Raw genomic sequence first — 15,456 nt, 5'->3', positions numbered from 1 at the left:
CTGGTATTCCAGACTATGCGTAATGATTGCTGAAAAATCAGAACCACTCATAAATTAAATGAATCACCCCCACCAAATACTTTCAGAAGCAAAAGAATAAAATTCCTTTCAAATAGTCTTTACAGCAAAAGATAATATTTTACCTGGCACTAGAGCTATATTAAAATGTATTTTGGCGGTGCAACGGTGGCTCAGTGCCAGAATTCTCACCTGCCATGCCGGAGTCCTGGGTTCAATTCCTGGACCTGCCCATGCCAAAAATAAAAAAATGTATTTGGTGAAACATGGAGTGGGGCTTCTAACAGGAGACATTTCCAGGGTCTTTGAGTGTCTTTAATCTTTTTCCTGTGCCTACCAAAATAAACAAGCAAGCAAGCAAAACATTGGATTAACCAATAAATTACCAAGAACCTAATAAATGCAGAGCTGTGGGAGTGCATGAGTGAGTGAATAGTCATGACTTTCACAGTTGAGCTCTTCTTTGCTCTTCAGGCAGAAGGTCCTGCACAAGTAGCAACACCACATCTATTGCTAAGTGAGACCAAAGACCCATGTGAAGCCCCGCAGGAGTTCCTATGTTCCTACAAACCAAAGGAAGAGAGAGAGGCATAGTGGGATAGGAGACATTTCTAAAAGCCATCTACCCCCTAAAATGACCTTGTTCCATAAAAGGCCAAAGTGCTGCTGTGCAACTAGCTACTAAATGTTCTGGCCATGGTCACCAGTGGGTCACCCCTCTTTTGGCAAAGACTATAAGTGCCAGCATCTCAGTTCTTCCTAGACTTCAGGGGTCTGTGCTCTACCACCCCTGGAAAAGAAACACAACACATTTGATTGAAAGAGATAACTACCTACAGAAAGCCAGCTGGGGAAACACGTTAATTCTTTTTATCACATCTGATGATGTCTTTTAATGAGGTAGCATACCTAAGTGACTTACTTTCAAAGCTGGATTTAATATGAGATCCAATCATTCTTGTATAAATACCTGAGACTATGTATTAAATGTTTTTTAATGTCTTTGTCATTCAGGGTTCTCCAGAGAAACAGAGAAAAACAGGATATATATTTATGTTTATAAAGAGATTTAAAAGATGAAGAGACTAAATATAAGGAATTGGCTACACGATTGTGGGAACTGACAAGTCCAAATTCCAAAGGATAGGCTGTGGGCAGTATGATGTTAAAGTCTTCAGGCAGAAATTCTGACCTCTGGGACCCTCAGTTCTTGCTGTGCAAACCTCCAGCTGCGTGGATGAGGCCCACAAACACTGTAGAGGATAATCTTCTCTACTTAAGGTCAACTGATTATAGACGCTAATGCAATCAAGGAAATACCTATACAGTAACCACACTTAGTACGGTATCAGTTGACTAACCACCATAATCCTCAAAGAACCCACTATTTCTCTACCTGACCCTTTAGCCCAAACACTCTGATAAACTCCAGTTGTGTTTTGCAAAAAATTCCCAGCACTGTGGCTCTGAGGCCAGTTGTGAATCCCCGGCCAGCAGTGCACCTCAGGTGGGTGGAGTCGACAAATTCAACAGCTGACCTTTCTCAGCGGGCTCCCTCAGAGGCCTTTAATCCAGGGGTGGGGCAAGTGAGAATAAGATAATTTACAGAGGAGACATGAACAGATTGACAGACTGCTTGCTTGGTTCAGAGTTCAAAATTATAAGGTAAGGGCATTTGATAATCATAGCAGAAATTGGTTTTGAGAAGTCTGAAACTACTAATTGAGATGGGTTCTAAGTGTGATGTTGTATACTGCATTTATCTCATCTGAAGGGCTTGACAGCTCCTAAGGAAATAAATGCACTTGGGCACTGGAAGAAGTCTGGGGCTGAATACAAAGCAACACAGCTTGTTCTAGTATAAGGATGAGAAAAGGAAACTTCTGTTTTAGCCCAGAATACCAGTGTGCCACAGTGCTAAATATGGCATAACTAGTTTATTTGGAAGATTTAGTGTCTACTAGGTAAAGAAAACAGGTGTGCTTTTCCTTTCAAGAAAAACTAAACATCTGGAATTTTTTTTAACGTCTGGAATTTTAATGTAATATCTGCTCATTTTAAAATATTGGCCAATAGTTATAGTTTTTGTGGGGTTTTTTTGCTTTTGTTTGTTCATTTTAAGATTGAACAAGCCAAAGCATACATGTCAGTGGGCCAAATTTAGCCCTTTGGAGCTTATTCTAGAACATACTTCTGTATTGAAATATCAGATTGTGGTGTATTTTAACTGGGGAAAAAAAGCTAGACAGCTATTATTTACTCCTGCTTTACTCTGATGGGTTGGGCAATTTTGCCCAATAAAATTATTTAATATTTATAACTTGTAAACTAAAAATAAAAAAATACACATCCATTTGTTAGGCCTAGGAAATCTAAATCCAAAAACTCAAGCAAAATACTGGTGGACTGTATGGGTATCCACAGGATCTTGTAGATATGTGCCTGCAACTTCTTCACCTTGCAGCTCCCCTGATAAACAGTTCTGTGTGCCTCCCTGTCCACACAGGATAGTGGAAATCAGGGTCACCCCCCCCCCAAGCCACTACTGTTGTTATTCCCATCATCATTCCCAGTAGTGATAAGAATCACTTTCAGTAACCAATTACCTTTGCTACATTGTGCACTATGTTCGGACTACGGTCTCATCTAATCTTCACAACAGCCTTGGAAGGTGGTGACTAAATTCTTTCAACTTCTAGATGAGGAAACTGAAGTGCAGTCACGGACTGGGTCATGCATGGAGTAAACAATGACAACCCTAGGACTTTAACTTACTTCTCACAGGTTTTGTCTCTTTTCCTTCATAGTTCAGCATGGGTGTGGAAGGCACACCCCCATACACTCAGAATTTTTTAAGTTTTGTAAATATGTCGTAAAATATAACTACCCTACAGGCATTAGAAACATTTCAAGATAAAATAAACCAAAAGAAAAAAGAAAAAGTTTCTACTCTGATACTACCTACTCTAATACTTCCAGAAAAGAATCACTGATAGGGGGCCATCTGCTGCTTGAGAACAATTAACAGGAATCAGTCCCTTGTTTGTGAATCAGCTTATGCAACTGAGCCTGCCTAAGGCTGCCAGTGGGGAAATGTCTTTAAACACGTGAAGAACTATTTGGTTGGACTGATACATTTTTACAAAGTAGAGATTTGAAAATCCAAGAGTTTTAGATTAAAATGTCACAAGTGGAGTATTATTTTGGGGTTAACAAAGTAGATGGAGCATAAGTATCTTCCTACACAAGAAGGGCAGAAATACTGTGGTCAACCATAAAAATAAATACACCCTACACTTCCCTCAAGAGAGAAACGAATCATACAGGCTGCCATAGAAGACTTTCCTCTCGCTGGTGGGCTCTGAGACCTTTAGTTTGTGGCCTCCACCTTGATGGGAAATAAAAGTTTATTTCTTAGTCCGAGGAGGACTGTTCCACCAAAGATGGTCTTCCTATCTGCAAGTTAGTCTCCGTACAGGGCATTTGAGTGCTTTTTGCAGACTTACATGCACAGCTTTAAGGCTGAACCAAGTTCTGCAGTTGGGTGCTCCCTCGGTGTGTGTTCCCTTGTGTCCGTGATTGTCTCGGACTTTTCAAAGGAGCTGATTTCACAGAGCTATCACACATCAGTGAGTGATTATGCTTGATTGAAACAAAGTAGAAAGGAGGTTTTTTAAGAGGAGTTTTTTACATAAATATTATTTTTCTATATAGAAGAGATTGAAAATAGTACTTGAAAAGGCTAGAGCTAAAAATAAATGCATAATGCATAGGCTCACTGTGAGGAGAATTTATACAATTTCTGATTTTTTCCAAGTAAAGCAGTCACTTAATAAATATGTATTAAGTGACCCTGGTGTCCCAAGCTCTACCCAGGGTTTCAATCATGAATAAGAAATAGTTACTGTCTTCGGATAACTCTTTAGAAATCAAGATTTGTAGCAAATCAATTAGCAAACTCAGTGAAGAATTATTCAATATTAGGGTATCGTTCTAGATTTTATGGGAGATGTGGAATAAATCTGGTTCTTACTCTGCCACTGTTTTGCAGCCTTTTAAGTGAGTCACCAGACCTCAGCTTTCTTTTTTTGTGGAAGGCAAAATCATAAGTCTTGCTCTGTATGTGTCTCGAGGCTGTCCAAAGTATCACGTGAAACTGTCTGTGAAGCTGTTTTGATGTGCTTAAGTTGCCAGAATGCCATATACAGAAAACGGGCTTGCTTTATTAAGTTATAAGTTACAATTCTAAGGCCAAGGAAATGTCCAAATTAAGGCATCAATAAGAGAATACCTTAACTGAAGAAAGGCAGATGGCATCCAGGGTTTCTCTGTCACATGGAAAGGCATCCACTGGTCCTTCACTCCCAGGTTCTATTGCCTTTAGGTTCCATGTGTCCTTGCTTGCTTCTCTGGGGACACCTCTGAACTCTCTGTATCCTGCAGGTCTTCTCTTACCACATCTCTGGGTGTTTGTCTCTGTCTGTGTCCTTCACTTGGCTTCATCTCTGTGCTGTCTGTATCTATCCTTTCTATGTTTTCTGCCTTTATTCTTGTCAGTAAAAGGATTAAGACCCACTTTAAATTAAATTTAAATTCAAATTAAATTAAGACCCACTTTAAATTGGTCACATCTACATGGAATCAACCTAAACAAAAGGTCCTCATATGGGTCATCACATGCAAGAATGGATTAGAAGAACATGGCTTTTCTGGGGTACATAACAGCATCAAACCAGTACAGAAGCCATTTGAAATCCTCCAAGCATCATATGATGCCCATTCCTAAAATCTTGCTTTAAAATCAGAGATACAGATAAATCCAAGATGGCCAACAAAGTCTCTTGAATGATCAAGTGCCCAGTATTTGGTGGCTGACTTAAAACGTCACTGGAAAATCTAGTTGTCTGTGCTTTGGTATACCCTACAAATTGTGGTGGGAACATTGAAGAGGAAGACCTGCCATAACCCCGATGTGTCTGTCACCTCAATGCCAAGGGATTCTTTCTTTGGGAAAGGGTGGCTCCCCAGCTTTGATTAACTAACCACCTATAAATTTCAGAAAAGGTCCTGGACATATGTATATTTCTGAGTATGATGATACCCTGGCTTTTAATCTGATTCCACCTGACACAGGCAAGTGGAAATGGAGCTTATGGTCCCTACAAGAGTCTAAGGTTATTATGGGTATTCTCTAAATATTAAGGAAAAGGTTCCTTATAATTCATTTAATAGATTCCAAGGAATATATAAACATTTCCCATTAATTTAGTAGCGTAATAACCCTAGGAAAGAGATAGTATTATTATATCTTAATAAGGTTAGATGATTCATTTAAATCATTGTACTCTTTTTGGTCCTACCATCCAAGCAAAGAAGCCCTGAGGACTCTTTAGTTTTTGTTTTATGGCCTGTATTTTCAGTTTGTGGAGAGTAAATACTTGGTACTGATCTCCAGTTGTTCTCCAGGAGATACATATTTCCATGGAAAATTAAAAGAGCACAGAAATTAAATGTAGAGATAGAGGGGAAAATTTTTAGCTACACAGTTCGGTTTCCTTTGGGCCTGCCCTGATTTGTTATAAAGCTGAACTTGAGAACCAATGCGTGTTTTTCCACCAAAACTAACAGCTGTCTCTTGTTTCCAGTGTTCTGTTTCCTGTGGTGGTGGAGTGCGGGTTCGCAGGGTCATGTGTGCCAAGAACCATAATGAACCTTGCGACATGACAAAGAAACCCAACAGCCGAGCTCTGTGTGGTCTCCAGCAGTGCCCGTATGGTCGGAGAGTTCTGAAACCCAACAAAAGTACAACCTCTAATGGGAAAAATCTACCAACATCTGAACCCTTCCCTCCACCTGCATCCAGCCCCAGAACACTGACCACACCCACAGTTCCTGAGACTACAAGCACAGGCAGTGTGACAATCAACAGCCCTAGTCCCACCACAGCCTCCAAAGAAGAACTGGATGGGAAATGGTGGCAAAATAGCTCAACCCAGTCTGAACTAGACTCCCATTATCTCGTTTCCACTGGGAGTACTTCCCAGCCCACTTCCTATTCATTGCATATCCAACCAAATGAGAATGTTTCCAATTCAGGTATAAGTCCTACCTCTGAAGTAGACTTTACAGCCACAACAGCTAGTGGTTCTGATTTGTCATATTCCAGAAGCCCTGGGACTTGGCAGGTGACTCCATTTTATAATACCTTGACCAAAGAGCCAGAATTGGAGAGTCACAGTGGCTCAGGAGAAGACAGTGAGCAACCTGAGGATAAAGATGAAAGCAACCCTGTAATACGGACCAGTATTAGAGTACCTGGAAATGATGTTCCAGTGGTAAGAGGTACAGAAATGCCACTCAGACCTCCACCAACAACTTATCTCAGGGAGGAGTCCTCGTGGCCGCCCTTCAGCACAGTGTTAGAAGGACTGTTTCCCAGCCAAAGGCCCACTGCTTTCAGAAATGGTGCACCCAGAGTAGTGGGGATTGCCAATGAAGAGCCAACTAAGACTACACTTCCTCTGGGAGGAGATGACCAGCCAGGACCCACAGAAAAATCAGTATACCATAACCACCTGGAAACTCCAAGCCATATGAATTTAACACAAAGTTCTGGACCTGTCCTGACTGAGGAGGACGCATCAAGTCTGATTGCTGAGGGTTTTTTGCTAAATGCCTCCAATTATAAGCACCTTGAAACAGGTCACAGCCCTGCATACTGGATTGTTGGAAACTGGAGTGAGGTAGGAAGTTCCATTTCTTACTCCATACTTGCTTCTACATGGAAAATAGCTAGGAAGGTGGCATTCTTGTGTAAATTTCCAAATGAATTTGTAATAAAATATAGTCAAATGTGCGGAAAAAAAAATTTGAAGCAATCAGGTTCATGCCTTCACCTGCCTCTTACCTACCTAAACTTTCAAATATAAAACAAATGTAATAATCTCCAAGGAAGTAGGACAAATGTAGGAAAATCTGGAGGAAGGGACCCTGAAATAACTCAGGGGGCTTAAGTCAGCCAGCTCAGTGATTGTGAAGAATTCAGTCATCATTCTGAGCCTACTTTTTATCTATAGACAGTAGCATAGGTCATTGCTGATGTCCTTTCCAGGTCAAAGTGGCAGTGATATTATGATGAAGGATAGCCTACTGGGCTTGGGTTTATCTTTCATTCAGCAAGCTAATGTAGTGATCCTGGTTTAAACCTATCAGGTAATTACAATTGGAATGGAAATCTAAGACAGAATTCTTTAAAAGAATTTTATAGTTCACTGTATCAAAAATTTTTTTGATGTGTTGAAGTATTTGCTTGTATTTTTATAAAAATTCCTATTGACTCCTCGAGAGAATTACAATAGAGGATAGAGAAAATAAAAACGGTGAGAAAATGCCAGTTTCAATTTTCAGGCTTCAGGAATTTGGTTAAATATTTGTTCTTTCATTTTTGGAACTAATTATGTCTTTTGAAGCATCACAATAATTTCTCACCCATTTGGATTTTAAATGTACACTATATGAATTTGTTCAAATTACATGACAACTTAAAAGAGTACTGTGGCCAAGTGGCCACTTGTTTAAATTACACAGCACTTTTATAGTATTTCATGTTCTTCTCCCTAGCTAAAGAAAAATGAAATATTAATGTCTATAATTAAAATAGCAGTACATTACATTTATAAAACATATTAGTTTCCAAACCAACTTTCAACTGTAATCACTTGTCTTCTCCTTTCAGCAGTCCTGGGGAGTAAGTAAGGTCCCATTTTCACCAATTTACAAATAGATAAACTAAGATTTTTCGAGGTTAATGTTTTGTCTGAGGACACACTCATCTGTGTGATGAGGAATCATAAATTGGGCCTTCTGTCTCTTTCCACTATAATCTGCTGTCTCTCTAGTGAATTTCAGCACCAACTGACAACCACAAAGGACACTTTGGTATGAATTAAATAATATCATGAGTCATGGAATTGATTGTATTGGCAATAAATAGGTAAATTTGAACCTCTAAAATTTTTTACACCAAATGCTGTAAGTTTGTATTTGACCTGTATTTTTTGCATTGGTTAATGATTTCTAATACAATTTGTCACATTTGCTATGAAAAGAACAATATCTTATTATCTCCTGTATTACTCAGGTTTCTCCAAAGAAACAGAGCCAACAGGATGTACCTCTATATCACACGTATATGTAACTATTAAGATATTTATTATAGAATTAGCTCACATGACAGTGGAGATTGGCAAATCCAGATTCCATAGGGTAGGTCACAAGTTCGTTTTGATGAATTCCCCAAGAGAAGCTAGCTAGCTGAAATCAATAGAAATTCTTCTTTATGACTGCTGAAATCATCAGTTCTCCCTTTAAGGCTTTCAACTGATTGGATTAGATTTCTATCATTACTGAAGGCAATCTACTTTGTTGATTGTAGGAATAATCAGCCATAGGTGCAATCAACTTACTGATTTAAATCCATGAAATACTATCATAGTAACTATCAGGTCAGTACTGGTTTGACCGAACAACTGAACACCATAACCTAGCCAAGGTGACACGTGAACTTAACCATCACACCTCCATTTACAAACAAACAATTCAGGCTCAGAGGAAAAAAAAAATTGTGGTTAGAATAATCAATTTGTTGAAAGAAGGAGAGGAATGGGTCTCATGATCCCTGATATTTTAGTCATATTTCTTTCCTAACCAGTTCTAAAGAGCTCTTAATGGTGAGAAGGATGTTGACAGTGCACATTTATAAAACATGCACCGTGAAGTAGAACTTATGCTAATTTGCATGCATTCTCTCATTTAATCCTTAACACAGCCTGAGCAGATTGGTAATATTTTCCCCATGTTAGAGACAGGGATATTGGAGCTGAGAGAGGTTAAGTAGTCAGCCAAATCACACATACTCATGTGACAGAGCAGGGCTTTAAGCTCAGGCAGACTGACTTCAGATCTTATGATCCATTGCTATGCAAATCAGAAAATGTCACCACTCTTTCTGCCCTGGGCTCCATTTGTTTCTACTTTGATCATATAGCATATAAAAAGAATGTCATATAAAAAATGGTGACCCTGGCTAGACAGATAAGAAAATCACATGGTTCACAAGAAAAGTATTTTAAAATACCATCAAAGGAACCTGTGGTTACCTTTGAATTTACAGGGACAGATGGTATTAATGATGTCTCCACAGTGGGTTCAGCCCAGATAATTTGAAATAAAATAGATCTGTTCAGGTTTTAGGGGATGATATTCTTTCAAATAGTACTTCAAAACATTATCTTTCCTTCCAAAAACATGGGGCATCCTTAAAGGCAAGCAGACAGGCTTAGCACACTCAGGAAATATTGTCTTCCATCATCAGTCAAAGAAATTTGGATGATGCTTCCCCTCCACAGATCAAAGACAAAGAGAACAATTTGTGCAAACAGGTAAATAATTAATTTGTAATTGGAGTATAAATTTTATGTACTTTACTATTTTGATACTTAGTTAATGGAGATGAAGAATGAAATCCCCTTTAATTAAAGATGGCATTGCCCTTGAGAGGATACAACACAAGTCAGGCAGAATAGAAAGAGTGGAAGATGACAAAAGACATAGATACAGAATTGATATTGGAATAATCAAAATATGAATGATATGTACAGTATGTAAATGCAGTTAGAAATCAAACATGGGAACACATAGGCACATACATATTAGGGAGACTAGGCTGCTGTAACAAATACAGCCCATCAGAAGTTGATTTCTCATTTATATAATACCACAAAGTGGTTCCGGGTCATGGTAGAGAATAATCCACGCAGTCATTTGGGAACCTAGGGTAACAATTATTTCATCATCAAATTGTTGTCCTGGAGTCATCTTCTTAATCAGTAAGGAGGGCAAAGAGCATGGAGGAGCTCCTGCAGAAGGTTTTATGGGCCAAGCCCAGAAGTGGCACATATCAGTCTAATCACATTGCACTGCCTTGAACTAAGTCACATGGCCAAACTAAACTGCAGGGATGGCTGGGAAGGCTGGGTAAATGTGTGCCCAGGGAGAAGAGGGAAAAGGATTATTGTGAATAGCTAGCAATCTCTGCCACTGAACGATATGACCGCCTGTGTGTTTTAGGTAGCTTATTCTGGCAGCAGTGAGGATGAGGGAGTTGAAGATAGCAAAATGGGAGGCAACAGTGAGTCCTGTTATGAAGTGATAGCAGTAGTCTTCACTACCAGCAGGAATGTGCAGGATGAAAAAGGGGAGATACATTCATGATTTAAAATCAGTAGGCCTTTGCAAATAATTGGATATTGGGATGACGAGCAGAGAGGAGAAGACAAATGTATCATGACTAGTTAATTTGAATCTTGACTGTCTGTTGGGGTGGTGGTCCTTGAAACTGAGATAACACACATTGCATAGGGGGAGTGAGTCACAATGGAGAGAAAGAAGGAGGGAAGATGAGTTCACTATGAACCAAACTAATTGGAGATGCCCTGGGATAACCCAAGTGATAACCAGCAGATATCTGTGTGTATGAATCTGAGATTCCTGAGAGAGGCAAGAACTGGAGATAAGATTTGGTAGCTATGAGCAACAGGTTGAAGTTAGAAACTTGAAAATCAGTGAGTTGCCCTGTAGATAGCCAGTAGGCTGCAAAGAACAATGGGATGGGATTCTGGAAAATACCAACCTTTAAGGAGCTAGCTGACATAGAGAGGAAGACTGGTAAGGAATAACCTAATATTTCAGATTGAAGCCAAGAGAGATGGTACTATTGATGTCTAGGAAGCTGAGGATTGACAGTGAGCCTGTTAGATTTGACTATTATCAGGTGAATGATAACTTTGGGAAGAACAGCTTCAGTATTGAGATGAAGGGGGACACCAAATTGCAGTGCAAAGAGAGGGACTCTTTAAGGAGGCTATCACAGTCCCCAATGAATCCCTGCATTAGGACTATTAACAGGATAGACAAGCCCTTCTCAGTCTACAAGTCAATGCAAAAGTTCCATGAACTGTAGGATAAACCAGAAATCAGTCTCCTTTCCAATCCTATTATCTCTTCATCCATCCCCAAATCCAAGGGCACTGTGAAATTATTTTGAATGTAAAATAATTCTAATATTTTTCCCTGAGGATATTCAGGAAATGTTCATTGGTGGATACATATTAATTTATTTAATGAGAAACTATTATAGCCAATTAAACTAAACCAAAATAAGATACTCCTCAACCATGATGACTCTTGTAAGCCCAGCGATTAAGTAATACATTTTGATTATAGTAAAACAAGATACAAATAATTGTCTCAGCCATCATCATTTGACTTTGATGGAAATAACTGTTTTACCTAATCCATCACAGCTCATCAAACATTTGGCAAGAGTGGTGGAGCATCAGGAGCTGTTAATTCCAGGCAGTTTACTGAGAAAAAGCAAATTGACCCAGATTGTACAATTCTGCAAATATACAAAGGTATTATGAGAATAGAGTCCCACCATTGGCAGGAGTCTCCTTCATGACCAGACTTGGTGCCTGCTCCCTCTATGCATGTTTTAACACAAAATGTTTAACAACACAAGAATTATCAGAAATGATCAGGACTGAGAATGGAAACTCTAGGCTTTGAGTTGCCTACTTTCGCCAGTTTTCCATTCTGCCTATTTCTGAGGCTGTTTATTTAGGATTGCCTCTCTCTACTAATGGTATCATTCTCTTCTCAATGACCAACCCTGAGAAATCTCAGAGTCATCCTTGATATTATCCCTGTTCCTGCCCTACTGTAGTTTTTCATGTCAGTGTCACATAATTTCTGTCATCTCCTTATTTCCTCTGTTAATCTAGGTCCTGTGGTTTCAGTCTGAGAACAGAAGACACTAGAAAAAGAGTGGAGATGCTTTTGTTTGTTACAACACCATGGGTGGGGTTGGGTCTGCAAGCAGTATTCAATGTTTGGGAACCAAGTATGATAAAATTCCTGCAACATTCAGGGCAGTCCCTTACAGGGAGGAGCTAGCCAGTCCAAAAGGCTAATAGTGCCCCAATAGTTGAGAAACAAAGATGTTCACTTCAGGCCCCTTCCCTGCTTGTTGGTCTGTGGACCTCCAGTCTCTCCCTCTCCAATCCATTCCACAAACCATTGCAAGAGATGTAAGCCTGCAAAATAAGTCTTCCAAAAGGACTGTTCTAATGATATCAATCACTGCTCAAAAATCCTTAATGGTTCCTCATTACATACAAAATGCAATAAAAGCTACTGTACCCTAACATCTAACAGTCTTTCCAACTGACAAACCTTATTGCCTCCTACTTATCTTTATCCATCTTAATCTTCAACAAATCTAAACTGTTCATTTTCCTCTAAACTTTCTGCCCCTAAGTCCCATGCTTTCATGTTTCCTCTGCCTGGAATTTCCCCTTTCCTCCCTGCTCTTTTAAATTCTACCTGTTCTTCAGGATGAAGCTTTCAGTGTCCATTTCCATAACTTGATCTCTTGATCAAGTTAGAGAGTAATCTTTAAAGTTTCTTAGGGTTTAACCTGCATCTCTCTTATAGTGTCTTCCTGTGTCCTCCTGCTCTCTATCCTGTATTATAGAGCTATTCATATTCCCTATTGGTACACAGCACTTCCCCTAACTAGTCATGAGTTCAAAATAAATTAATTGAAGGGTTGCAATTCTCACCTGCCATGTGGTAGACCCGGTTTTAATTCCCAGCCCATGCACTTCCCAAAACAAGAAACAAACGAAAAACCAGACAAATAAAAATTCAACAGCAGGTACTGCTATAAGGGATATTCACATGGAAGAAGAATGAAATGTGACCCCTGCCATACAGCATACAAAAAAAATTAAAAATTAATGAATTGATGTAAAAAATAAATTGCACTATAAGTGGTCATATAGTTTGTAGATAAGCTTCCTGGTTTTGAACGCTGGCTCAGTCCCCTGCTATGTTCTTGGGCAAAGTGCTTACTCTCACTCTGCCTCAGTCTCCCGATCAGTAAAATGAGGGTGCAGAAATGCTAGACTCATAAGATTGTTATGAGATAAAATGAATAACTATACATGAGGTACTCAGGGGAATATCAAGTAGATAGGAAGCAGTTAGCAAGTATTTACTCATATATATTTACAAAACAGAAAATTTAGGTGCTATGCATAGTGCCTGAGAGTGGCTTGTGTTTTGACAGAAAATCGCTTCTTACTGAATTGCTTCATCATTCAGTTAGGCTCTAGTTAGGCTGTGTAGTTGGGTAGAATGGAAGTGACAGTGTAATTTTTCACAGCCCTTCAGAGAATTTTCACATTATGCTGATGCAGCCCTTGACATCTGTTCTGGACTTGAACACACCAATATCTGCTCTTTGAGCAGTCACTGGGGTCTGCTGGTTGTAATGAGGAGATTTCCAGGACAAAGTGAAGTAGTTCTCAGGCTCCTCAGGGTCCTCCCTTCTTCCCCTATCTCCATCCCCAATTTGGAACTAATTTAATATAAATGATAATTGACAGGATCCCATTTACATTTACTGTACTCCATGGAATTCCTGTTTCACCTTTACCTTTGGACTGTTCTTTCCTGCCTAAATAGAAACTATCAACGAGAATTATACAAATATCTGTTTATGAACAAAACTAGATTGAAAGCCCCAGAAACAACGTACATTTATTTGCCACATAAATATGGCACAAAGAACTATACATCACTTGGATTTTATCAGGATCATTCTAGCCTGGGAATTGAAGGCCCAGGAATTTAGTCTTACTAGCTCTTTTCCTGGGTTTGGGCAGATATCATATTTAATCCATGTAATAATATGGAATTAACAGTGTATTGTCTGTATGCCCTTGAACATAGCACCTAAATCTGAGCCCCAAATATCTGGAAAATGGGGCTCATAATGCTGACCTTGCGGAATGTTATGTTTAATGGGTAACCTTTGTAGAACATTGACAGTGTTTAAGACTTACACAAATTATCTCCTTTAGTCCTCACAATAACTCAATGAGGCAGGTCCTACTGTTATCACAAGTTTTCTTGTTAGTAAACTACAAAATATCATACAATTAGTTACTACAGAACCCTATTGGACCCCAGATCTCTGAAGATTAGAGAAAATATACGTAAGGTACCTGGTAGTTAGTTGTATCAATTTTATTGCCATAATAGTGCTGTGTAACAAACAATTGCAAAACCTCAGGAAGTGTTTATTTTTGCTCATGAATCAAGTTCTGTTGATTCGGTCTGAACTTGGCTAACCTCAACAGGGATTGTCATGTGTCTGCAGTGAGCTGGATGGTCACCTGGAGACTGGCTGGTCTAGGATAGCCTCAGCTTGGGTGATGCAGCTCTTTTTCACATGAGCTCTTATCCTGCAGCCAGCTACCTTAGGCTTACTGTCATGGCAGAAAATTTTAAGGAGGAGAGATTTCCTCTATAAAAATATGATGAGCTAGGCTATTTTCTACTCTTCCCTTTCTGTGCTTCCACAGTCAGTTTATATACCTAGGAAGTCTAGTATAGTATGGTGTGATGTGGTATAGTATGCATATTATATAACACAAGAACTTGCACAGAGTGAAGTATGAAGAGAGAATGGAAACAAGCAAGGCCTCTTAAGAACTAGGTTCAGATCAGATGCAACACCATCTACTGCATTCTTTTGGCCAAAACGAGTCGCAAAGCAGCCCAATTCAAGCATTGGAGAAATAGACTCCTCTTCATGGGAGAAGCTGCAGACTCCCATTGCGAAGGGTGTAGAAGGAGATGTGAACAATGGGGGACACCAGTGCAATCTTTGACCATGATCAATGAACTTCAGCTGCTATTGTTTCACTATTGCTGTTATTATTAGAGATGGAACCTATTACATATATAATGTAATACAAAGTAGAACATGCTAGGAACTTATGAGATATACAAATAAAATCTAATGAATTTTAAGGACAAAGAGATAACCTCTATAAATAAGCCAATTAAAAATATGATAAGCCAGGCTGTTCTTCACTCTTCCTTTTCTGTGCTTCTATAGTCAGTTTATATACCTAGTGACTTGTAGTATATATACATGTTATATAGCACAAGAGTACAACATGAAATTATAAGGAGGGTGAAGATGCAACAAAGAAACATGAAGCTGGTCCTTATACCTCATCAAAAGAAACTTTCAAGAATGCCATAGATGGATCTTGCACCCCTCTTTTTATGAGCTCAAAGCTGTGTTTTACATGCTCAGAAATAGCACTTCTTTCTGAGACAGAATAGAGGAAGAAAAATCAACTGCATGAAGAAATTGGGCATCGAGAACAGAAGAAATTTTGGGAGTGGGGAGGACCTGTGTAATTTTCAAGATGAACTCAAGCTAAACCGAGATGTAAAGAATTACAAATAAATGAAAACACCTTGAGAAAAATAAGCTGTATAGATGATAACAGGTGA

General features: G+C 39.1%; 1 protein-coding gene across 2 annotated transcripts in view; it reads left to right on the top strand.

The window, feature by feature from the left end:
* ADAMTS12 (ADAM metallopeptidase with thrombospondin type 1 motif 12) overlaps window positions 1–15,456 on the top strand; it is a 415,156-nt gene that overhangs the window by 358,942 nt on the left and 40,758 nt on the right. For both annotated transcript variants that reach the window (XM_077116928.1, XM_077116929.1), the window contains one exon: window positions 5,664–6,761. In XM_077116928.1, coding sequence (XP_076973043.1) covers window positions 5,664–6,761 — 1,098 coding nt within the window. The remainder of the gene's footprint in view (window positions 1–5,663; window positions 6,762–15,456) is intronic.

This window comes from Tamandua tetradactyla, chromosome 9 (genome assembly GCF_023851605.1).
Source record: "Tamandua tetradactyla isolate mTamTet1 chromosome 9, mTamTet1.pri, whole genome shotgun sequence".
Lineage (NCBI taxonomy): Eukaryota > Metazoa > Chordata > Mammalia > Pilosa > Myrmecophagidae > Tamandua > Tamandua tetradactyla.
The sequence above is the reverse complement of the archived record's forward strand: the minus strand, read 5'-3'. Positions and strand labels throughout refer to the sequence as shown.